Source organism: Sarcophilus harrisii, chromosome 2 (assembly GCF_902635505.1).
Source record: "Sarcophilus harrisii chromosome 2, mSarHar1.11, whole genome shotgun sequence".
Classification (NCBI taxonomy): Eukaryota; Metazoa; Chordata; class Mammalia; order Dasyuromorphia; family Dasyuridae; genus Sarcophilus; species Sarcophilus harrisii.
Window position 1 is genome coordinate 446453205 of NC_045427.1, and position 23898 is coordinate 446477102.

The window sequence follows — 23898 nt, forward strand, 5'->3', positions numbered from 1 at the left end:
TGCTGCTAACATTGTAACAGAGAACTGATATACTAATAAACAAAATAAGATTCATTTTTGGTTGTAGCCAAAGTGGGAATTAATTTTGCTTGACTAAATTTATCTGTTTACAAGGTTTTTGTATTTCCACCCTCACTGGAGGAGGAAATAAGTTATGGGGGGTAGGAAAATATAATTGGGGGGGAGGGAGATGATTGGTAACTTTCAAGAGAGCAATTTCAGTTGAATGATGAGGTCAGTCATACTCATTCAATTCTTTTGACCAGAAATCATTGAGAACATTATGCTAGGTACTGGTTCCTATCCTTGTGCTACTTATAAGGTAGCAGAGAGTATGACAAGCAAGTTTAAGTATAGAATAGGTATAGTATACAATACAAGATAACAAAAACACAAGAAACAAGACAATGTTGAAGGGATTATAGAAGATAAGTACAGTATTGCTGGTATTAATGAATCAATATCACTATTTTGGAAAACAATTTGAATTTTACAAATTAATTAACTAAAATGTCTATCCTCTCTGATTCAGAGACTTCATTACTAAACATATCCCAAGGAGGTCACTGATAAACAAAGTTCTCATATATAACAATTTTTATATGTTCATTTTTCATGACAGCAAAGAATTGGAAGCAAAATATCTATCAACTGAATGGCTAAAAAATATTGTGATATGTGAATATAATGAAATAATACCAAAGGAATATAGCTTCTAGGGGAGACAGCAGTAGGGAGGACGCCCTGACCTTGGGGTCCTTCTGTTCTAACAATCTGTCAGTGATTCTAAGTCTTCTGGTTTTGGAATCGGTAATCCCAAAGTCCCCCTGAACTTAAGAGTTGTTCTGGCAATCTATCTGTCAATGATTGTAAAAGTCTTCTGGCCCAGGAATATAATAATATTTCTTCCCTTAGATTTTAGGGAAGATATATTTGTGATCCTAAGGTCCTCTGACCTTAGAATGCCAATATTCTAACAATCTGCGGGTCAACAAACATTACAGACTGACAGATAATCTGCTGGTCAGAGATAACCAAGTTCCTGAGACAGGGTGAATAGATCAGCCCTCAATTGTACCTCTGGGCCATAAAATTACTGTATCATTGACCAGATAAATTATTCTTCTTACTCTTGGTTCTTTGCTAAATTCTTCTGGAACTTAGCCAGCTTCAATTGGCTTTACAATTACAGCAAACTCTGCTCCTTGACTTGGAACATGGGTTCAAGCCTGCAAATGCTTTTACAACACCTCGCTACACAGGTGTAAGAAGCTAACCTTTTAGGGTCCCTTCTGAATCTCAACAATACTACTCTAAAAAATGATGAATGTGATGAACACAGAAAAATATTGAACTTCTACATGAAATGAGTAAAAAAAATAAAGTAAACAAAATAGAGCCTAGAAAGCCAAACAATATACATAATGATAATGACCATCTATTTGGAAAGGACAAAAAAAAGAAAATTGAAAAACTTTAAAGAGCAAATATGGCTCCACCTCACTCCTTTATAAAGTCAGGAGGATCCACAAATGTGGCATATTTGTACTTGTTTTCAACAGTAAAAGCAGGCAAAATGACAACAACATAAACGGAAACAACCACAAAACAATTAAAAGTAAGGTTGCAAAGTTATAAAAAACAAATATTTCTCTTTAAAAGAACTAAGAAAGAGGAGCAGCTAGGAGGTGCAGTGGATAAAGCACCAGCCCCTAAGTCCTCAGACACTTAACTATCTATGTGACTAAAACAAAATTTAAAAACTTCCTTGAACTTCTACAGAAGTGGGAAGTCTATACATGTGGAACACTATATATTTATAGACTTTTTCAAAGTACAAATTGATTTTGATTTGATATTTTCTTCTTCAAAAATTACTCCCTGAAAGGGGGAAAAAAGAAAGTAGATGAAAGAAATATGGAAAAAACAAAAGACATCAATTAAAACATAATTAAAGGAAAAATTTTTGTAATACACTACAAAAGCAAAAAAAATGTACAAAATTTTATGATTTAAAAAAGTATCATGCCACAATTCAGGGTAAGTCTTAATGGGGGGGGGGGAAACCCACATACATTAAAATAATGAAACAGTCATCTTCTGGTTTATACTTATAGGAGTCTCTTTGGTGTTGTTTTCACTTTCTTAGGAAATAGGTTCAGTGGCACAATGAATAGAAAAGACATATTGAATGCCATATTAGTGAAGAAACATGAAATACTTTTGGCATATATTCCTAAACTCCAATATTGCTTCAAAAGAGAGCATCATCCAGGCAAAATATACAACCAAGAGAATCATATGCACAGTGACTTTAAAAATGAAAATGAAAAGATGGCTAAAAGTGATTAAAAAAACCAAAGAAGCTTTTAAGATGACAGTTAATAAAACATCATTATACAAATCAGAGAGATATAAGACTAGCATAAAATATTCTTTATATCATGAGATGCAAAAACTGGCTTACTTAGGGAAAGTTGAAGGAAGAGTTGGGGCATGGAGGGGCAAAACAAAGTTGACTTAACAGAGATAAAGAATATAGATATTAATAAAAACTTTTTTTTAAAAATAAATTTTAATTTTTTCTTGTATATATACCTCGCTTTTAACATTTGGCAATTTTTGTTTAAAATTAACAAAATGATGAACGTAAGCCATCATTCTTAATTTAAGTGTCATACCTTAAAACAAGAAGCACGATACAGTAGCTGCACAACATGGCCAATACTTGTTTTTGATGCCTGAGGAAATCTTGGTTCTAGTCTTTGGACAACAAAAAGTACCAAAACTTTCCTTGAAAGAGCAGAACCATCTTCCAGGGCCAGTAATACCAACTTTAAGGCCTCTTCTTGCATAGCTGGAAACAATTAAGTCATAACAGAGTTAACTGAAAAACTCTGTAATCTTTTATTTCAGAGCATATAGACCAGCATATAGGATTTGTGTTAATTCATTACCCAAAATGCTATGCTATTTAATATGGTGAGGATATCATAATAATACAATTCACATAAAAGAAAAAGGAAGTATACTTTCATTTATTCTTTATTAAGCACCTAAAATATCTGAATATCAATGGGGATAAAAAGCTTACAGGGCAAACAATGGTGAAGGTTAAAAAAAAAAAAGCCACGAAATGCAATTTGAATAAGAAAACTCTTTATCTCTATGGTTTGATGTTCAGTCATTTCAGCTGTATCCAATTTTATTTGACCCCATTTGGGGTTTTCTTAGCAGAGATACTCAAGTTGTTTGCCATTTCCTTCTTTAGGAAGAAAGATGAGGAACTTGAGGTAAGCAGGGTTAAGTGATTTACACAAGGTACAACTCATAAGTGACTGAGGGCATGATATGAAGTCAGACCTTTTTCATTCCAGGCCCAGCACTCTACCCACTGCATCTCTTATGTGCTTTATAAGTCATCTTATAAAATAAATTTGAAATTATTATGGAAAATTGACAACTTATAATGTAAAGCAAATGTGTCCCAAAATTTCATCAGTATAGGTAACTCCTACACTGAAAAAGCCCTATAAGCAATGCAGACTGACTCTGTAATTAGTCTTAAGAGATTTGGGTAAGTCCCTGAAAGGTTAAGTAACTTTATCAGGGCCACATGACTAGTATGCATCATAAGTAAGACCTGAAGTCATGTTTTCTTGACTTCAAGAATAATTCTTATTATAGAAATGTATTTAGTTTTAATTTCTACTTAAATGAAAGTAGAGCAAAGTATCAAGAAACTGGCTACTATTCATAAATTCTACAAGCTATATATATACTTCATCCTACATGATGACAATTAAATGTAAAGATGCATCCACACCCAAAAGTTTTATTCCAACTGTCTTTAGGATTCACATTATCCAAATGAAACATTCATTATCTTCAAAAACTACCTCAACAAAACCCATGAATCTATAAGTATGAAAATGATACTGGAGGAAATTCATAAAAGTGTATCATTACAAAATTTCTAATTGACACCTATTCTAAATAGTTTTTATGTCCATCTTAAAATAGGTAATGAATGAATATGCAAAATAATGAAATAGATTATATATTTTAATAAAGATGATCTGACAATGCATTACAGAAATTCCTTTGAATTACCTTGGACTGAACAAGCATATCAGAAAATTATTTGATGTCCCTTGGCAAAGTTGAAAATTATTTAAGAAAGTATACACCTCTAAATCTGTCAGTAATTGTGTTCTTTAAGAAGTTTTTCTAAACGATTACCTGGTCCTAAGAATTGGCATCCCCGAGCCCTGACAGCAGCCCATAGATTGGCAGATAATTGCTGAGGGTTCTGGTGTTGTAAAATCAATTCAGTTACAGTTCTTTCCCCAAGTGATCGTGCTGCTCGCATAGCTCTTACACGACCTTCTTCTTCCACAAGCTGACAATTTACAAGAGTCACCAGTTTCCTTTGCATTGGACGGCTCAGTGCACTCTGATTCAAACTAGCAACACCTTTCAAAAAAGAGAACCAAAAGACCCAAACTTTTAAAAGTAAAGATAAGTTGAAGATTTTTTTAAAAGTATGTTTCACATGGTATACAGTAATAACAAGATTATGTGATCAACTATGATGGACTAGGTTCTTCTCAATAATGTGATGACTCAAGGCAATTTCAATGGATTTGGGATGGAAAATGCCAATTGCCTCCAGAGAGTACTATGGAGACTGAATGTAAATTGAAGCACAGTATTTTCACTTTTTTTGTTTTCTTTCTCATGTGTTTTTTTCTCTTTCTCGTGTTTTTTTGCCTTTTAGTTTGATTTTTTTTTTTGTACAACATGACAAATATAGAAATATATTTAAAAGGATCATAAATATATAGCCTATATCAGACGGCTTGCTGTCTTGAGGTAGGGGGAGATAAGGGAGAAAGGGAGGGAAATTTAGAACACAAAGTCTTAGAAAAATGAATGCTGAAAACTATCACTTGTATTTGGAAAATACAATTTGGAATGTATTTGAAAAAAATAAAATAATATTGGGGGGAAAATAGTAAAAAAGAAAAAAAATTTTAAGTATGTTTCATTATTTATTTCTTCAATTGAGCTATAATTCCCTGAGTATGTTAATTTCTCACATCCCACAATAGTATTAATTGATGTTAAACTCTTATGGTTTATAGGATTTAAAGCACAAAGAAAATGTAAAATCCATCTAGTCCATTTTACAAACACGAATTTTGAGGCACAGGAAAGAGTAATGACTTGACCACAGTTCCACATTTGAGACCCCTCAATTTGGTACATTTCAACTTTCTCTATATGCTCTGCTTATAATTAATACCTGCTTTCTAATAGTTTGGGCACAGTTTCACACTTTAGATTCATCAAGACAATTTGGGTTCTGGTATGCACATGATAGTTAAGTCATATTTTATTGTATTAGAACAAAAAAAGGTGTTCTAGCTCCATTAATAACAGGTACTTTGATAGATTAGTAATCTCAATATGGATCCTTTCTCCAATGTAAACTTACCCAAGTTTTCAGATCCCAAGTGCTTTTGCTTTCATGTATTTTCCATATGGAATCTACCCAACATACTGGAGATGCTCCTCTAACTTATTAATATTTCATAGGCAACAAAACAATACTCAGACTATACATCTGTTACCCTTCACTTTCACTGCATGACAAACCTCCTTTAGCAATCATACATAAAAAGACAACACAGTCCACCTGGTTATCAGTTATTAATTACTAACAGCAGCTATAAATTCATCTTTTCATTTAAATATGTCATTTGTCTTTTGGAACCTATCACATGATCCTATCTAAAAGCAATGTAACAAACCACAGCACTTTTAAAATCCTTGAGTAAGAGATCATATTTCATACTTCTCTAGCTATTTCTCAAAGGCCAAGAATATATCTCATTAACAAGATGATGAAAATATTGATAGCAACTCATCTTAGAGGTCAGCAAAATGCTTTCCTTAAATAAATCTTATATATAATATAATCTAAATTACATTTTAAAGATGAAGAAACAAAGGCTCAGAGATTAAATGACCTGAAGTTTACATAAATGGCAAGTAAAGGCTGAAGACTGGACTACAATATCCCTAACTAACTAACTGAAGAAGTCTAAGCTCAACAGAATTCTAATTAAATGTAATAGTTCAACAGAATGTGAATATTTCTTCTATTGTTTGGTTTGTGATTATGTTACACTTGCTTATTTTGATGAATCTGAATTCTCATCAATATGAATAATTCCTGCAATGAAGCAGACCTTCTATGCCTGTCCAAGGTATGTGATTCCTGTTTAAATCTTCCCATAAATTCCATAAAATAAAGAATAAATAAAATAATAATCTAGGTTCTCATTCAAAAAAGAGAAATGGATCTTCTGTCAAATTGATTTCAAGATTTTCATCGTTTCATGTCATCATCAAAGCTAGATTTCCAACATTAATAATTTCCCATCAAATCCTACCCACCAAGAGACATAGTTTTTAAGAAACTTACCCTTCCCTCCACTTAGTGGTTTTAAGTAGAGTGCCAAATCCTCAACACATTTCTTTGCAACCTCATAGTGCTTATTCTCTCCTAGATTACTTAATTTTACTGTTTGATGATCTGGTACCTAAAAAAGGAAACTTCTCATAAATACAGCTTCAATACATTCAATGCTCTCTCTTTCTTTCTTCCTCCCTTCCTCTTTCCCTCCCTCTCTCCTCTCTTTCTCTCTGTACATGTATATACATATGTAAATATATATATATATATATATATATATATAAACACATAAAATGATAATCTTGCTCTGCATAAAATATAATTCTCACAATAAAGACAAATCAGAGCAACAATAGCTGCAAATGAACTACAGATCATCTACTCCAACTCATTTATTTTATAAATAAGGAAATTTAGAACCAGAAGGGAATGGCCTTTTCAATAAAACTGATTCAACACTAATGTTCTCTATTAATTTCAAATTTCTCCAAACTTTTTCCTTTAAACTAAAATTTATCAAACATTTAACAATTAATATTTTTTAATGATTTATTATTTACCAAATTCCTTCCTCGCAATAGCCCTACAGGGTTTGTAGTATAAGTGTCCCCATGGGAGAAGATGGGGAAATAGGTTCTATGAGACTCTCACAAAGCCAAGAAATAGTGTAAGGGGATATTCATATACAAATCTATCTTAAGTCAAAGTCTAACTCTGATGCTATTTCTCATATAAGGCTGAAACAATAATCAATAAAAATTTACATCTTACCTGGGCTCCAACTAATTGGAGAAGTGCAAAGTTTACAGGAAGCACATCAATATCTGTGTTGATGGCAGTCTGGTCAAAAGGGCATGCTTTTCGGTGAAGTTTATTTAAGCAGGTCTTGCAAACGGTGTGTGAACAACCTAAACTGATGGGCTTGTGCACATTCTCATCAAATTCATTATAACAGATTGGACAGGACAGGAATTCTGTCCACTGAGCAGCTTGCACAGGCATTGTGGAAACTGGATGCTTGTTTAGCAGTCTAGCAGACCATTATTTCACTGTGTAGTGTTATGTTAGCTAAATAGGAACAAAAAAAAAAAAATCATTTCCATATTTTCACAGAAATGTAAATATTCAAACTAATTCTGATTTGCTATATAAGCTAAAATATGAAATACATTTTTCTATTTAATAATTTAATTAAGACAAGAGGTTTCATGCTTAGTTGCCACTAAGTACTGAACACTAAACTAAAGCTGAACTACAATAAATCCTGAATAATCCTGTCTGAAAACAAAATTAAATTAACAATCATTCTTTATAATTCAAGACATGAAATCTCAGGACAATAAACTTAAACTGACAATAACCAAAGTTTAAATAAATTTTGCTTCCTTCATTTTTGTAGTGATACATAGTAATTTGAAATCCAGATTATGTGTACAAGTGAAAGGGATTTTTTTTTCAGATGAATATCCATAACGGCAGAGAGAATTTAATAATCACCAGACAAATATACAATACACCAAATAATTGTATACATTACTTAAGAAACTTAAATATTTGGGATATTGCTTCAGTGACTCAATAAAACTGCAAAATAACAAAAACAATAACAAGCTGTAGTAAACATATATTTATTTTTAAAGAATCACAAATAATTTTTAAAGCATTTTATAGTGTGACTTTGCCCAATTATGAACAGATTACACTGTTCCAAGAAAATTTCACAATTTAAAATTAATGTTTTATAAATAATAAAAGCTTGAAACTAATAAACTAGCTTTAATTCATTTCATATTGTTGGCACTTATGTAAAACAATTTACCTAATTTGGATATTTAATTTTATCTATTGGTCAGATAATTCATCTTTATAGGTATGAAGCAGTGTTTCCATGAAGCCAAGTTTATGCCTTACATTATTTGTATACCTATGATCACATTAATTCTAAAATTTTAACTTGAGGAATTAAAGGATAACCTTTTAATCACATTTAAAAATATTCAATTCAACTAGCACAAACTGAGTATGTACTATTGAGGGGACAGGAATAAGGGGGAAGAAAGAGGAAGATCTAAAACATAGAAAAGGCACTTGTGGGGGCTGCCAGGTGGTGCAACAGCCCTTAAGTCATGATAACCTGAGTTCAAATATGGCTTCAGACACTTAACACTTCCTAGCTGTGTGACCTTGGGCAAGTCACTTAACCCCAACTGCCTTAGCATAAAAAAAGAAAAGGCACTTGTCCTATCCTGCCCCCACAGAGCTTACATTCTACTTGACAAATATCTATCTCAGACAAATTGCATACAAGGAAGAGAAATGTGAACATACCTACCTACTCCCAGATTTTCAAATACTTGGAAGGGAATTTAGTCAACATGACAGAGAAGGAAACTGAATTCCAAGGTATTTGAGGCTACTTGGTCAAGATTATGTTGGCACAAGGCCATCTTTGAATTCGGGTCTCTTGATTACCATTACATTACTGTCACATAATAAAGGAAGAAAGAGACAACTAAGTGAATTTAGAGAGATCAGAAAGTTCTTCCAGAATGTATAGCCAACATTGGCACATAATAAGCATTGTACAAATGCTCATAGATTGACTTACTGATTGAAAACAAACAAATAAAAAAAGGAAGTGATTGTGTAATCCCCCTCCAAGGATAACAAATCACAGGATCACCAAGATGAAAGATTTAGAGCTTAACTGAGCAAAGGCCATCTAATCTGATCTAACAATAACAAATATGATCTAAAGCCCTCATCTCACAGAAAAGGACAATGAGACCTAGAAAAGGTAAGACTTATCCAAAATCATAACAATAGTATTTAGTAAAGTTTTACTTTTTATGTTGATATAAAACAATCAATAGATCCTAGCATTACTGTTGCTGTTGAATGTCTGTTGAATTTTAAATTCAACTGTTGAATGCCTTGAAATTTTAACATGAACAAAGTCAATTAGATATTTTGGGGGGCAGCTAGATGGTGCATTTTGTAGAGCACTGGTCTTAAATTCAAACACTTAACACTTACTAGTCATGTGACCTAGGCAAATTACTTAACTCCAATTGTCTCACTTAAAAAAAAAAAACAATTAAAAAAAAAAAAGTATTACTAATTGTAATTTCAAAATCTAGAAGAAATCTTGCCACAGTACTTTTTTTGGTTTGTTTCCAAAAAACGATTGCAAATCTTTATCATCTCTTTGGGAAGAGCAGCTAGTATGGTTACCTCAGGCAAATTACTGGATTTCTCTGGAACTGTTTCTTCATCTGTAAAAGATGTTTAAACTATACCAATGGTACCCAATCATAGGCCTAAGATGCTTTTAAGAGTTACAGGATAAGTGAAAAGAATATCCAAATCCATAAACACACTAAAATTTATCTTTTTGATCTTTATTCAGCTCCAATCTAATAGGCAAAATGATCTGGCATAACTTAATCAAACTTCTGTAAACTTAAATGGCTGATCCATGAAATCTATTCTTCCTTTTTTGAGAGTGGGTCTCCCTATCTCGGCCAACTTGAAGTACAAAGACTACTCATAGATGGATATCAATACGGATTATCATAGGATCTTTAAACTGCTCAGATTCTAACATTTAATCAAACGGATGAGTTACCACCACCCCTTTCCCAAGGAAACTTAGTTTAGTACAAACATTTGATCAACCTAGCCCAATGCAACTCAAAACTCCAAAGCTCAAATCTGCAGGATTCAACCTGCCTAGTGCCAGGGATTACAGGCAAGCTTCACCCAGTCTGCCTAATGCTACTTTTAATGCTTGTAGATACTGCTATGATTAACAAAACACAAATCAATTAAAAAGATTACAGGAGTGACCAGTAGCTTTTATGTATTTTCCCAATTAACAGATGCTAAGAATATCAACAACTACTATCATGTAAGGGCTAGAGAAGTGTCCATTCAAGAAATTCAAAATTAGAAAGGCATCCTATAAATTGAAAATTTTATCTGAGGTTCCTCCTATCCTAGATACTATGATTTCATGACAATAGTAGCCTCACATAATAATACAGCACAGAGCTTGGAATTCCAAATAATCTCTATCCAAAACAATGGCATTACCTTTAGCATCAGTCTCTCCAACTTGAAACATTTAGATATAAAATTTAAGTACTACGTATTTCATTCCTAACCCAAATCTAGGACAATTACAAAGTACTTATATAAATTTGATAAAAGGTTTTCTGAATACTAAAAGTCTGGACATTAAGGACAATTACACAGCTGATACTATACTTCATTTATAAAACTTTTTACTGGCTGATATTTTAGTGAGCACCATAGCAACTAAAGATTTTAAAAATCACAATTTGAGATTGAAAATAAATTATAACACTACCCCCATAATAAAAACCAAAAATTTCAAAGGGAAAATTCTTTTCCTATTTGTTGTGCTTTGTCTACAGACTTTAAAGTATTCCAAATATTTCATGTAAAATTGGATTCTTAGATATAAAAAATTTTAAGGTAGTTTTACAAATATATTCTAGAATAAATTTCTAAATCTTTCTGGACAGATTTATACCTTCCAGATTCAAAATGCCTGACCCAAAGCTACAAAGCTAAAAAAAAAAAAGTTTAAAAGTTTACTTCCAATATTACAAATAAATTTGACTAGCGTCTAGCCCAATTTAAACAAAATATGTGAAATCATCAGTATCTACAGCCTGAAAAATATTCCAATACTGTTAGGGGAAAAGAGATCATTAGTTTTACAATCAGGTTTTCCCCTTAAATATGTTAACTTCAAGCTGATTTACTAAAATATTTCATCCGCTGCTTTTTTACAGCTACCTGTTCAGGAATACTAATTCAGTTGCCAACTGCTCGATGCCATATTAAGTTAGAAGAAATTCATCTAAAATAGTCTTCTAAGTCTTTTATTTTACCAACACAATCATTATTTGCTTCAAGTTTAAATTTCTTGGAAAGGATTTCAATCTGAAATCAGCTAATTAATAAAAATTTAAAACTTTTAGCATTCCAAACTACCTTAAATAGCTTTGGAAGAATTGATAACTGCTTAAAAAAAAATTAAGTTGATGGCAATTATTTGCACAAGTGTTCTTAAACACATTAAAAAATCTTAAAATGCAATATGCAGGCAATTTAATTTTCAAGTGAATTTAAATAAATACCTTTACAAAATGAAAGAGTAAATTTTCTTCCAGATAGGCTGGTAAGTAAAGGCAGAGAGGTATAAAGACTGCTCAGATTCACAATGATTACTTAGGTCATTAATTTTGAGGGTAGCAACACAATCAACACTTCACTCTTCCACATAATTTAAATAAGACACATGAAAATAATGTGACAGCTCTTCAACCCAAATATTGGAGGATACTCATGTCAATGAATATATCTTTAGTTGGTTTTTCAACATAGACTTTTGATCTATTTAAGAGTATTTTTTTTAAATCCTGAATGTAAATGGGCAAAAAGGATTTTAAAAATTAATCTTGAAATTTCTTAGAAAAAGGAACTTAAGTTAAACAATAGACAGCTGTGAAAATATGAACTCCTTAAACTGAAACACTATCCGCTAACTCTGGGTTTGTAAAATTCTAATTTAAATGCTATGAGAACATGATTTGCAGGGAAAATCTGTTAAAAAGAATAGTTCACTATTTGATTTCATACTACTGTAGAAAAAGATTTAGGAGTCTAACATTGCAAAAATTTCTAACCCACTATTTTAGATTAATAGAAACAGTAGTTTACAATACAAAACAATACAAAAACTATTTTGAAGTTCAGCTATTACATGTAAATCAGTCTTACAATTAAACAAATCTTTGTCTCAAATGTGTGCATTAGAATTTTAAATCATGTAGAAAATGCTATATCTAACATTTATATTCTTACCAGTATGACCTTGGGCAAGTCACTTTACCTATCTAAACCTCAATTTCTTTAATATGGAAACATCCACCTGGGGTAGAACCAACTGAATAATCTCTTAAATTGCATCTAGTTCTGAAAGCTATGATCCTACATACATAAAACTAGAAAAGGAAGCAGATAAGTCATTCTGCAAGAAATTTCAGATGGACAGTCCAAGTAACTTCAAGGATATCAAAATATCAGAGAACCAATGCAAGAAAACCAGAACATTAGAGGATTTATAGAAATAAAACCTTCTCCCTCCAAAAAAAAAAAAAAAAAAAAAAAGAAAAGAAAGAAAGAAAAAGAAACAGAATGGAAAAGCATGGATAGCTTACAATGGAATTTAAGTACAGAAAAGTATTATTTAAAATGAATAGTAGTAGTTTTAAATTTTCAAAGGAATTTCTTAATAATATTGATGAAACCTAGAAGCAGTTGGGAAGGATGATTCAAATAGGTGATTTCAACAGTTTAAGGAACTCTTGGCAAGAAAACTCTTCATCATTTTAGATCCATAAATTTTCTACAACTTACAGTGTTTGTCTGGACCACTGAGAAGTTAGGGTCTTGTTGACTTCTATATATGATTTCTATTCATCATGATAAACTATCTTTCACTATAAGTACTATTACCACCATTGCTTAACCACAAATTGCACAAAAGATTTTTAAGTGAGAAAAGGTTCAAATATATCATTTTGATGAATTTCTCCATAGTTCAACTGTCTAAACTCTACAAGTTATTTTGCAGTTTAAATCAATTATTTAATGGATTTAAGATTAAACTTTTAATGATCGTTTCTAAAACACAAGTTCTTTTTCCTGTTTATTATAACTACCACTTCCAATAAAATTCAAGATCCTTCAGAAGTTATAAGGACTAAAAATGAAAACATATTGCTTTGAGTAGCACAATTGTGTTTATTACATCGTATCAAGTAATTTTTCCTAGTATATTTATCCTTCCTGGAGAAAGTCAAGCTCTTTATTCTGTTTTTAGAGAAATAATTTACTTTTTGGATAAGTGGTCATTACAAGATTATATAATTATATAATTACAAGAGAGTATTCAAAAGCAACTTTATTTTTTGCAGAGATGTCTCTTTACTCAAAGTAGTGTGGGTGTACAAAAGTTACTCCGAAAAAAGTCTTTCACACAATTATAAAGACATAATAGGACAATTAAGAAGATAGCATTAACAGTGAAATGGATACAGCACAAGTTTTGTTTTGTTTTTTTTCCTTCAGCATGCTTTATTTTGCCTGCTTAATTTTTCAAATCTAGGAGGGAAAAATGCTTCTGGCTAATACAATAAAAGAATACTACTTGAAATATACAACCTCTAAAATGCTAAACTATAATACAAATTTCTAAGGTTCTTAAAATTTTAAAAACTCTACCCAAAAGAAAAAAATCCATCAAAAATGTTTGTTTTTAAAGTTGTAAACAGAGCAAAATAACAAGTTGGCAATTTAGTAAGGAAATTGTCCCACTGATACAAAGTCATATTTGATTAACAATTAAAGACTTCCAATTAATGTATGTGATCTTGAAAAGGGTTGTCTTTAAAATTGTAGTTAACATCCATGTTTTTCCTAAATATAACAGAAATTGAATTTTGTGACCTTTTTTTCTTCAAGTAATTTCCCCAATTATCAACACAGAATTTGATACATTAATGTTAAAAGGAATAAAAGCTAGAAAAACTATAATATGGGGTGGGAAGAGAAGAGAGTAAATTTAATGAGATATAATAGCTTTCAAACGTGATCCAGGAAAAAACTCAACATTTTAAATAAATGCCCATAAGAGGGGTAGGAGGATTCAGGTTACATATACTCCATATAACAAATACTACATTTAAATCTATTTTTATTAGTCTTTTTTCTCTTTGTCACATTTCTTTATCATTGAAACTAGAGGTGAAGAGCCACATAATCATTTCCATCCCTTATTGTTAAGGACGAAAAGTAGATACTATATGCATTCTCTAACGTGATGCCCAATTCAGTTTTAAATGCCTGTAAAAACAATGATGCTTTACACCATTCCTCTAAGATGGTGGAAAAGTCGCCCCAAGAGACTTTCCCACAAGGAGGGGGGAAAAATACAGACACACAAACACACCTAAATAAATTCCCTGGCTCTCTTTCATTCAATTATCCTAGTGACATCCCTAGGGCCATCCTGTAGCCAATCCTCCCTTCTCTTACTGCTGAAACCCCTTTACATGGCACCAAGGGGCATTGTTTGGCTTGGGTTAAAATATAGTGACTGTTATTCAAAAAGAGAGGTGTTTGTGAATGTAAAGGAGGAGGTTCTACTTATGTAGCATTCAGATTCCATCCCCTACCTGGGCCTCAGAAGAAATGACACACTGGCAGAATTGATGCCTAACTCCATTCAAACTAAAACATTAGGATTCTCTGTTAATTTTAGAATCATACCTAATTATCTTCTCCGGGTGTTTTATTTTTTTTTTTGTTTTGTTTTTTTTTTTTTTTTAATGAGGAAAAAAAGGAAGGAAAAAGACAAAAGGGAATGGGGAAAGGAAAAAGATAGGGTGAAGGAAGAGAGAGAAAGGGAAATAAATGTTCAATGATTGGGAGAAAATATAAATGGAGAGGGTAAAAGAGAGAAGAAAGTGAGGAAAGGAAAGAGGGAAACTTACAGACATGGAAAGGGAAACAAGAGGAAGGTGAGGGAAACAGGGAGAGTGGGAAGGAGAGAGGGAAAGGGGAAAGAGAAGGGAGAGGTAGGGAATAGAGAAGGGAAAACGAGAGGGGAAGAAGCAAAAAGAGGGAGAATAAAAGAGAGGGAGAGAATAAAAGAGAAAGAGTGGGGAGGGATACAGGGAAAGGGAGAGAAGCAAATATATTGGGAAGAAAGGGGAAAAAAAACGTAAAAGAGAAAAAGAAAAGGGTCCTTCATAGAGATCTGAGAAACCCTAACCCCTGTAGCCCCTTTCTGCGGGCCACAGCTCCGGCCTGGGCGGGGCGAGGAGAGGGGAGGGAAGAGTGGCTGATGCCTGGCCCCTTCGGCTGCAGTCAACCAGCAGAGTAGAAAGAGGTGGCTGCGGGAACCCCCGAAGGGGAAGGGAGTGGGAAAGATCGTAGTCAACCAGGCGGGCCCTGACGCTGTCAGGCACAGACGTTCTCTCAGGGCGCCCCCTCACGGCCTCCCCACGGCCCAGGCCCCGGTTCCCGCCCGTCCGCCCTACCTGAGGGCCCGGGCGGGGTCGCTACGGACCGCTCCGGGGAGCCCCGGGGCGACGGCGGTGACGGGGGTCGGCGACGAAGGCGCCTCCTTTCCCCGGGGCACAGCTCGGCTGCGGCTCCACGGCCTCAAACTCCATCGGGAGCAAGCGGGAAAGCCCCGTTGGCGTTGGCTGTGTAGGCGGCGGCGGCGGCGGCGGCCGCAGCGGCGCCTCCTCCTCCTCCTCCTCCTCCTCCACCTCCACCTCCTCGCGAGAGGCGGACGGGGAGGGAGCCGGGCCCCGGGATCCTCTCGCGAGGAGACACGCCCCAACTCGCGCGAGAGTTAGCTCACACTTTGCTTCGCCCTCAGGGCTTTCAGGTTAATCCACCCCTATCACGTGATGAAGGAGCAAAGCTGTGGTACTCTGGGAAACGAGGACTGAAAAGGAGACTTCTGGGAAATTCCCGTCCATCCCCTGTTTCTTAGTAGCCCGTATTCAATAGTTCAAGCTAAAGTTGTCCGAGGTATACTAGCTCAAGGACAATGGTGATATTTGATTTCTCTCCATCTACACCTCCCCACAAAGTTGGCAGGATTTGACATATAATTATCATCTTATTTTGCAAACAATATTTACCCTAATCAGAACTACTAAGAGCAAGTGTCAAAACTGATGTAAGACCAGGCTTGTAAACTAAGCTCTACATAGGAAAGTCACTTGATATTACCAGACTTTTACATGTTAAATGACTATCCTTTAGACCTATTCTAAGTCTAAAATTGTATGGCCACTTGAATTGGGAAGAAAATATTTTTCAAATATTGAACTGAATTAAGATGTTCAATCTCCAAAAATGTTATTTTTTATGAATCATTCTATCTACCCACGTAATGTATTAAATTTTAAAACATGAAACTCATGGGGGAAAATACTTAGTAGATACACAAATCTATTGCTATAGATTTAAAGGCAGTCTTAGACTTAAAAGATTTTTTTCTTTTAAAATTCCCTGCTCCATTTTGACCATTAAAAACAAGCAATTAAGTAGTTGATAAAAGGTTCTGTTGCTATGTTTTTGAAATGAAGGAACTCCCATGTTACAGAATAAACCAAAGGTAATATAAAAATTACTTAACGGCTATGACTGACCAAAACACTTCATCCATCTTGAATCTCTTTCCTCATTTGTAAATTGAAATAATACTTACTCTGCCTATCTCATAGTGTTAATGTGAATTTATGTATTTGTTACATTATAAAGTTTGCCAGGAAAACATTTGTGTAAACCTCAAAGCCCTGCCTTTTCTTGGAAATTCATAAATTCCCCCAAACCCATCAATGTCTTATCCAACCTCCATTTAAATATCCTAAGTACTAAAAAGTTAGGTACATTTGAGAAAATGATACAAGTCAGATGAACAAAAGAGGGAAGTGGTATTTCATTTAGAAGAAATAAGTTTTCTTCAAGATTTTTAAAACAAAAACATAATAAAGTTAAAACTTTAATTCATGGGGCTTTCAGTTTTCTCTTGGCCATGAAAAAAAAAACCATTGCATTTCTCTACAACAAAAAATTTATATTCTATACTAAAAAATATTATAAAAAGAACTTAACATAACATCTAGTACATGGTAGGTAATAGATAAATGTTTGTTTCTTTTTCTGTTCCCTTTTCTACCCAAACACACCTGCTTTTCTAAAATTAGGTTTCGTTTTCCAAAGCTTATTTATATCATGCAAGTAGACACTGCTGAGAATTCCTTCTTGTGGAAACATTGTTATTGGAAAATATAACCAATATTTCTAACCTTTCTCTCCATTTCAAAGATCTAAAAGTGCTTTATGAAAGGATTCTCATGACATAAGGATATGTGATACACACATACAGATGGATGTATAGATGTGTGTTTATGTCCGTATCAAAATTAGTTACAATTGGAAAGAAAATATTTTTCAAATATTGAACTGAGTTAAGATATACATTCCCCCAAAAAGTTATTCCTTATGAATCATTCTGCCCACCCATAAAATGTTTTAAATTTTAAAAACGTTAAACTATTAATGAGGAAAAATAATGATTCAAAGTAAATCTCAAGAAAATTTCATCTGAAAGGTAAAGTTTATCTAAATAGAATCATTTTAAAGGTCCAGGTCAAAAGCAGTTAAAATTGCTGAAAAAGTGAGATCCTTGAAGGCAATATTTTTATCTTATTTAACTGTATTATTTGGTATATTTTGGGCAAGTCCCTCTTTACCTGTTTCATATATCATATCAGGATAATAACTGTACTTCCTATTTCATCAGATTTTTGTAAGGAAAGATTTTTGCAAAAATGCAAACACAGCACATAAGCCTTTTTCTCCACTCATAAATGGTAACTTTACAAATGTTTAGTGAATATTTTCTAACAGAGAAACTATTTAGGTTAAATTCTAAAACTACTACATTTAAAGCATTTTAGATAGATCTAGGAATCCCTCTCAAGTCTCACATTTATTAGCTCAAATAACCAGTAAAATTAAAATTCATAAATTAGAGCTAATACCTTACAAATCAAATTCACTCTCCTCATTATACAGATATGGGAGAGAGAGTGGTGGAAATACAAATATGGCTCAGAAAGTCTAAATGACATTTTCAAAACTTACGATTCTGTGTTTCTATAGTGATTTCCACAATGACCTTATGAAATGTAGTCATTTAGCAATTATATATTAACTGATCTTCAGCTGATGGATGGCAGGAGCTATTGAAAGGCCTTCCTTTAATGTAAGGCAGACACATTAAGAAGTCTTAAAATGGGAAATTCATTTAACTCCTCAGTATCCCCAAGCAATTTTCTAAAACTATTAAAGAAGAGACAATATTGCTTCTCCACAATCCTACAGGGATAGTCCACAATGGAAATTTCCCCACACATGCTGAAATCACAGTTTTGGATTTTTTTTTTTAAATCTGTTAGTTAAATCCTTATAAATAGCTGAAATGTAAAACACTTGAAAATAATAGTTTCAAAAGAAATACCCCACAAAAAGTCTACAATAACATTAGAATGGGATGATGGGAAGGATAACATTTGTCTTTTAGGTTTATTTGTATTTTTTCAGTTTTCTTACACAACATAATTGCCACATTGCAGGAGGCACAACCAATCAATCAACAAGCATTTATTAAATGTCTACTATATACCAGGCACTGGGACTACATAGACAAAACAATCCCTACCCTCAAGAAGCTTACATTGTATTAGGAGAAACATGTATACATATGATACAAAATTTATACATAGTAAATATAAAGTAAATGGAAAGTGGATGATAGACAGGGGAAGGATACTAGGAAAATCAGTAAAGGCCTCATGTAGGAGGTGGCACTTGAGATAAGCATTAAACGAAGAGAAGGATTCAGAGGCAGAAGTGGGGAGAGAATGTATTCCAGGAATAAAGATGCTAAAACCATGAAGAAATGAGATGTTTTATTCAGATAGGAAGTAGCAAGGTTAGTTTTGCGCAGAATTAGTGTGTAAATGTGAATAATGTAGTAAATGGAAAAATATTAAAGAACAAGAATTTGTACTTTTTCCTAGAGAAAATAGTCACTGGAGGTATAGGGATAGGGAAGTGTTTTGTTCAGAACTGTGCTTTAGGAATACTGCTTTGGCAGGATGTCTGGTAGAGGGGAGAGTTCTGATGAAGGGAAAATAATTAGGAGCCTAATGAAATATGATTTAACACTCAATTACTTCTCATAGGTTGACACAATGTCTTACCCAACAAGGTTCTACTATACCATAAGTATATAGAAGTAACAAGGAGCTTTAGCATTTAACAAAAATTTTACTTGTACTACACTCACTGCAAATGTTTTTACTTTTGACACAAAAGTATTCTCTTCGTGCATTCTCTTCATGGAGAATACATATATATATATGGATGAAGAAAAAAGTACTCAAATTATTTTAATATCAATCTTTGAAAGTCAACCCTAGCCACATGAATAAAAATTTAGCACTAAGAAAAATCACAACTACCCATATACAATACTAAGGCTAAAAAAAAAAAATCTAGATTAAAGCATTACCATGAGAAAAAAAAAGATATTGCCTAGACAAAGTAAAAAGAGTAATGATATATAGAACAAATTCAATGTTTTTTTATAAATTGTGAATTTCTAACAAATGCTGTTTTTCATTGGTTACATAATCAGACTGATGAGAATATTTGATATTTGTATTAAATATAATCTAGAGACCACAGCCAATTTAATATTCATTTCTAAAGTATGTGAACCAGTAATCCAAACAAGTCAAATTTATTCTCAAATGGAATTAAATTAAAATATATTTTAAAACATTATGAGTACAATTACTTTTTATTCCAGTGAAAGAATAAAAAGAAACTTTTTATTCCAGTTTTATATATGAAAACATATAAAGAAATGTTTATATCCTTTTATCTCTATGTGTGTATACTTACATATACAGATGTTTCCATATAAAACATGAATACACATATAGAGGTGTGTGTATATGGTATGTGTGTGTGTGTTTGTCTATAAAACAAGTTTAATATAACCCTGTGTTTTCCTTTGGTGGAAGAAGTAGGATGCAACATATTCACAATGATTTGTGTCCAAGAATTTGTACAGAAGATATTAATAAGGATCAGAAAAGAATGCTGGCAAAAAACATAGCAAGAGAAATAACAGATGTACAGAATGATCCAAGTGCTGCAATATTATCCAAGAAATAATAAATTAAAATGACATCTGATGTGTTAGGTTGAATCTTTATGGAAGACTGATATAGAGATAAAGCCAGAAATACAGGATGAAAAAGTATGAATAAGTTGCCCTTTGGACAAGCAGAGAATACTCACACTAAAATAAATGATATGCTGAATAATTTCTCTGGAGGCAATAGGAATTTTTTTGTACACAAGGAATATTATTTTTTTATCATTTCAACCATGTAACTGACCTACTGTATGGTTTAGAAAAGTGGTAGTATTTATAAAGGTAACCAATATATTTTTTTTCCCAAATAGAGAAAGATTTATCACGCTTGCTTTCACCTACAGGACAAATAGTTTTCAAAAGTGATTCTAAAATGAACCAAGACTGGCAAAGTCCCAGATTTCTTTTCTTTTAATGGTCACCAAGATAAAAGTACAAGTAAAATATGGTTGCTGTTCCTGTATGAAGCACTAACAATGCAAGTTCAGTAAAAAAATCTGAAAAATACCATTGAGTTCTTTCTTCCCCTTAGCCAAGAGTCAGTTAATAATAGTAACCAAATATCTATGGTCACAACACTCTATAAAGCACCAAAGAGGCTGGCTATCAAATCACCTAATATTTAGGTAATGATACTTAAGGCAGCCTAGAACTTCATCAACCATTCCATAAACTCCAACAATTTTTAACAAGAGATATTACAAAAACTTTAGTATGCCAGTACATCAAAAAATAAGACAAATATAGGAAGGAGGAATGCAGAATTACAAAAGAGTATTTTTGCAAAACTCAAAATAATGGATTATAATATCCAAATCTCCAAATGTTTACTACTACTAATCATAGTCTATTTTGACTTTTGTGATGATATCAAGGTTTGCCCTTTCACCACTATTTCTCCCATGAACAGAAGTTAAGTGTTTTTTGAGGGCAGATTTGTGCTTGAAGTCCATATCACAACAGTGGCACTTATATGGGCGATCTCCACTGTGAATGTTCAAGTGGTCCTGAAGAGTGCTCTTGGCAGTAAATGTTTTTAAACACACAGAACACTGGAATGGCCGTATGCCCATATGTCCTCGAATATGTCGATTAAGATTTTTCTTCTGTGTAAACGTTTTTCCACACTGCAAACACAAAAACAGTTTGTGCATTTTCAGATGGCGCAGATAGTTTTCAAGATGAAGAAATCCTCGTGGACACTTAGGGCACTGGTGCCGCCAGGAATAACCCTCTTCTAGACTTTGAAGTCCATTTGTTACACCAACATTGCCTTCTGTACTTTCACCAATAAATCCCTGAAAGTGACTTCCAGGAACTTCTGTCATCCTACTTTCCACTGTAGAATTAATCAGTGAATGCTGTGTTTCAGGAAAATATATATTTGTTTTTGAAGAAGTACAAGGTTGTGAAAACTGCTCACTTTCTACAGTGGGCACATTGATAGAATCCATTCGGAAGATGCAAATTTCATCATTTTTATACCCTATTTCAACTGCTGAAATCTCTGATGTTTTCATATCTTTTTTGTCCAATATCAAGCCCTGTATAGTAGGCTGCAAAACATTGTCTTTTTCTTGTTTAACTTGGATGTCCAAGTTTACAGGACTGTCTTCAGAAATCTCAATTATTTCACAGTCTTTCTCTATATTTTGATCTTCATCCTTTAGTTCTGGATAAGAGGAATGACATGTCTCAGCAGCCTGGCTATTGTTCTTCATAGAAGAATCTATTTCCAAATACTTGGACAAAGCTTCTGTGCACTTCTCCACAATATGTACCATTTGAAGGTAACTTGCAGCAGTCAAATATTTCAAAAGCTCTTTCCTTTTAACCTCCAGTGCACCAGTATAACAAGAGAGCAATAACTTTCTGCCAATCTCTGCACTCTGCAAGATGGTGATTCTGACCTGCTTTGACTGGTTGAGTAAAAACTGATCTCTCATGAAAGTGGAGCAAGCAGCAAAAATCACTTTGTGGCCCTGGAATTCCGTGTCATTGATATAGATGGATACATCACAAAATAAATTCTGCTGTCTCAAGAGGTTCATTTTCTGTAGGACAGCATCACCTTGCTGCTCAAATTGGAAGTGCAGGACATCAGATTCAGCAGCCATGGTCACACTTATTAAAAAAAACAAAATATAAATGTTATAGTGGGAGATGAAGCTCCAACTTAAAGATTGCTTTAAATCATTATAGTTTAAACAAAATCAATTAGAAGTCAGATCTAAATGTTGGCATCTATGGCATTATATTGCTATATGACCTTGGATGAGTCAGAATCATAAATTTGGAAATGTGAGGAGGAAGGAGCCTTTATCCAACTTCTAAATGAAGCCCAAAACACAACATTCATGAAAGGCAGGTTACCTAATTACTTGCCTAAAAAGTAGTCAGCCTTCATCCTGAACACTTACAGTGAATAGCTTACTACCTCACAAGAGAACCCATTCCACTGTTAGACAATTGTTAAGGTCTTCCTCATATTAAGCCAAAATAGAGCCAAAACCCACCTTTCTAACAATTCCACTCACAAACCTTGCTTCTCATTTTGTCCTCTGGGGTCTAATGGAAATCTAACCTCTTTCATAATAAGTGACAAATATCTGAAAGAAGTATTCATGTCCCCTCTCCCAAGATTGCTTTTCTCTAGGTAAAATCTCTTTCCTACCTTAGATGTTTCACTTCTCCTCTCTTCAGTTTATTCGTCGTAAGAAGAAAGGTTGAACAAAATAAAATGTAAGTTGCTGTTGAACAACGCACACCCCAAATTCATTCAGAAAAGGATGTGAGAGTGACACCCGGATAAAAACTCTTAAAAACTCTACTCCTTCTAGTTAGAGAAGCAATGAAACAGTGAAAGGAGCACTGGGCTAAAAGTTAGGAGACCTGGATTGAAAATGGGGTTCTCACACCCAAACTTGCTCAATCACACAAATGAATCTTTGGAAACTACTGGTCTGTTTTCACGTCTATCAAGGGAGTTAGAATGATTGTAAGGTCCCTTTCAAACCTAAAAGGCCATAAATAGCCTCCAGGTGTCTCGACTTCTAAACATATTAAAAGCGGAGACTATAATTCCTGCCGGTCTCATAAAAGTGTGGTGTCTGACCCCTTGCCAAGGTGGTCATCCCCAGAGCCTGTCTCTCCTCCTCCGGCCCCTTCTCTCCAAACCCCGGCAACCGGGAACTGGGAAAAGCTAGCGAACAGACCTCGACCTCTGCCCACCGTGAGCCTCAAACCAACCCGAGCGTTCCCACAGTCCACACTCACGCGTTCCGGCTGTGGACTGGCAGGAAACTGCGCCCTCCAAAGCAAGGCCACTCGGGCAACAGCTGCGGAGACGGGAGCAACGGCTGTCCAGTCCGGAAGTTTGGCCCAGCCTGGGACAAAACCCTTCCGGGGTAAGCCTACTTCACCCTCCGCTGGCCGCTCCACCCGATTCAGCTGGGGCGACGGCGGTAAGACGGGGAGCTGAATAGCGAACCGGAAGCATATCCCAGCGGCCATCCTATCCACCCCAAGGACTGACCTGCACGCGACTCTGTTTGGCCCC

The 23898-nt window shown here is 34.0% G+C and overlaps 2 protein-coding genes across 12 annotated transcripts in view; both read right to left on the minus strand.

Annotated features, from left to right (window-relative positions):
- RC3H2 (ring finger and CCCH-type domains 2) overlaps positions 1-15878 on the minus strand; it is a 60383-nt gene extending 44505 nt beyond the window's left edge. For all 10 annotated transcript variants that reach the window (XM_031954252.1, XM_003757106.4, XM_031954254.1 and 7 more), the window contains exons 1-5: positions 15625-15878; positions 7256-7552; positions 6494-6611; positions 4243-4476; positions 2682-2857 (exon numbers count right to left, since the gene is read on the minus strand). In XM_031954252.1, coding sequence (XP_031810112.1) covers positions 2682-2857; positions 4243-4476; positions 6494-6611; positions 7256-7486 — 759 coding nt within the window. In that variant the 5' untranslated portion in view covers positions 7487-7552; positions 15625-15878. The remainder of the gene's footprint in view (positions 1-2681; positions 2858-4242; positions 4477-6493; positions 6612-7255; positions 7553-15624) is intronic.
- A 2956-nt stretch (positions 15879-18834) lies between these two features.
- On the minus strand, positions 18835-23894 carry ZBTB6 (zinc finger and BTB domain containing 6). Of its 2 annotated transcripts, XM_023507407.2 has the most exons (3): positions 23616-23894; positions 23014-23036; positions 18835-22463 (listed from the first exon to the last, which is right to left on the minus strand). In XM_023507407.2, exons 1-3 carry the CDS (start codon positions 23850-23852, stop codon positions 21176-21178), a joined length of 1548 nt encoding a protein of 515 aa, XP_023363175.2. In that variant the 5' UTR covers positions 23853-23894; the 3' UTR covers positions 18835-21175. The 2 variants fall into 2 exon arrangements, with proteins under 2 accessions (XP_023363175.2, XP_003757167.1); XM_003757119.4 differs by lacking the exon at positions 23014-23036 and having other exon boundaries at positions 23616-23693.
- Between the last annotated feature and the right edge of the window lie 4 nt (positions 23895-23898).

Coding starts and splice junctions, on each gene's coding strand:
- ZBTB6 (XM_023507407.2), bottom strand. CDS start 23,852: ATGGCCGCTGGGATATGCTTCCGGTTCGCTATTCAGCTCCCCGTCTTA. Junction 23,037..23,615: donor CCAGTCCACAGCCGGAACGC/GTGAGTGTGGAC, acceptor AATAAACTGAAG/AGAGGAGAAGTGAAACATCT. Junction 22,464..23,013: donor GGAGAAGTGAAACATCTAAG/GTAGGAAAGAGA, acceptor TTTTTTAATAAG/TGTGACCATGGCTGCTGAAT.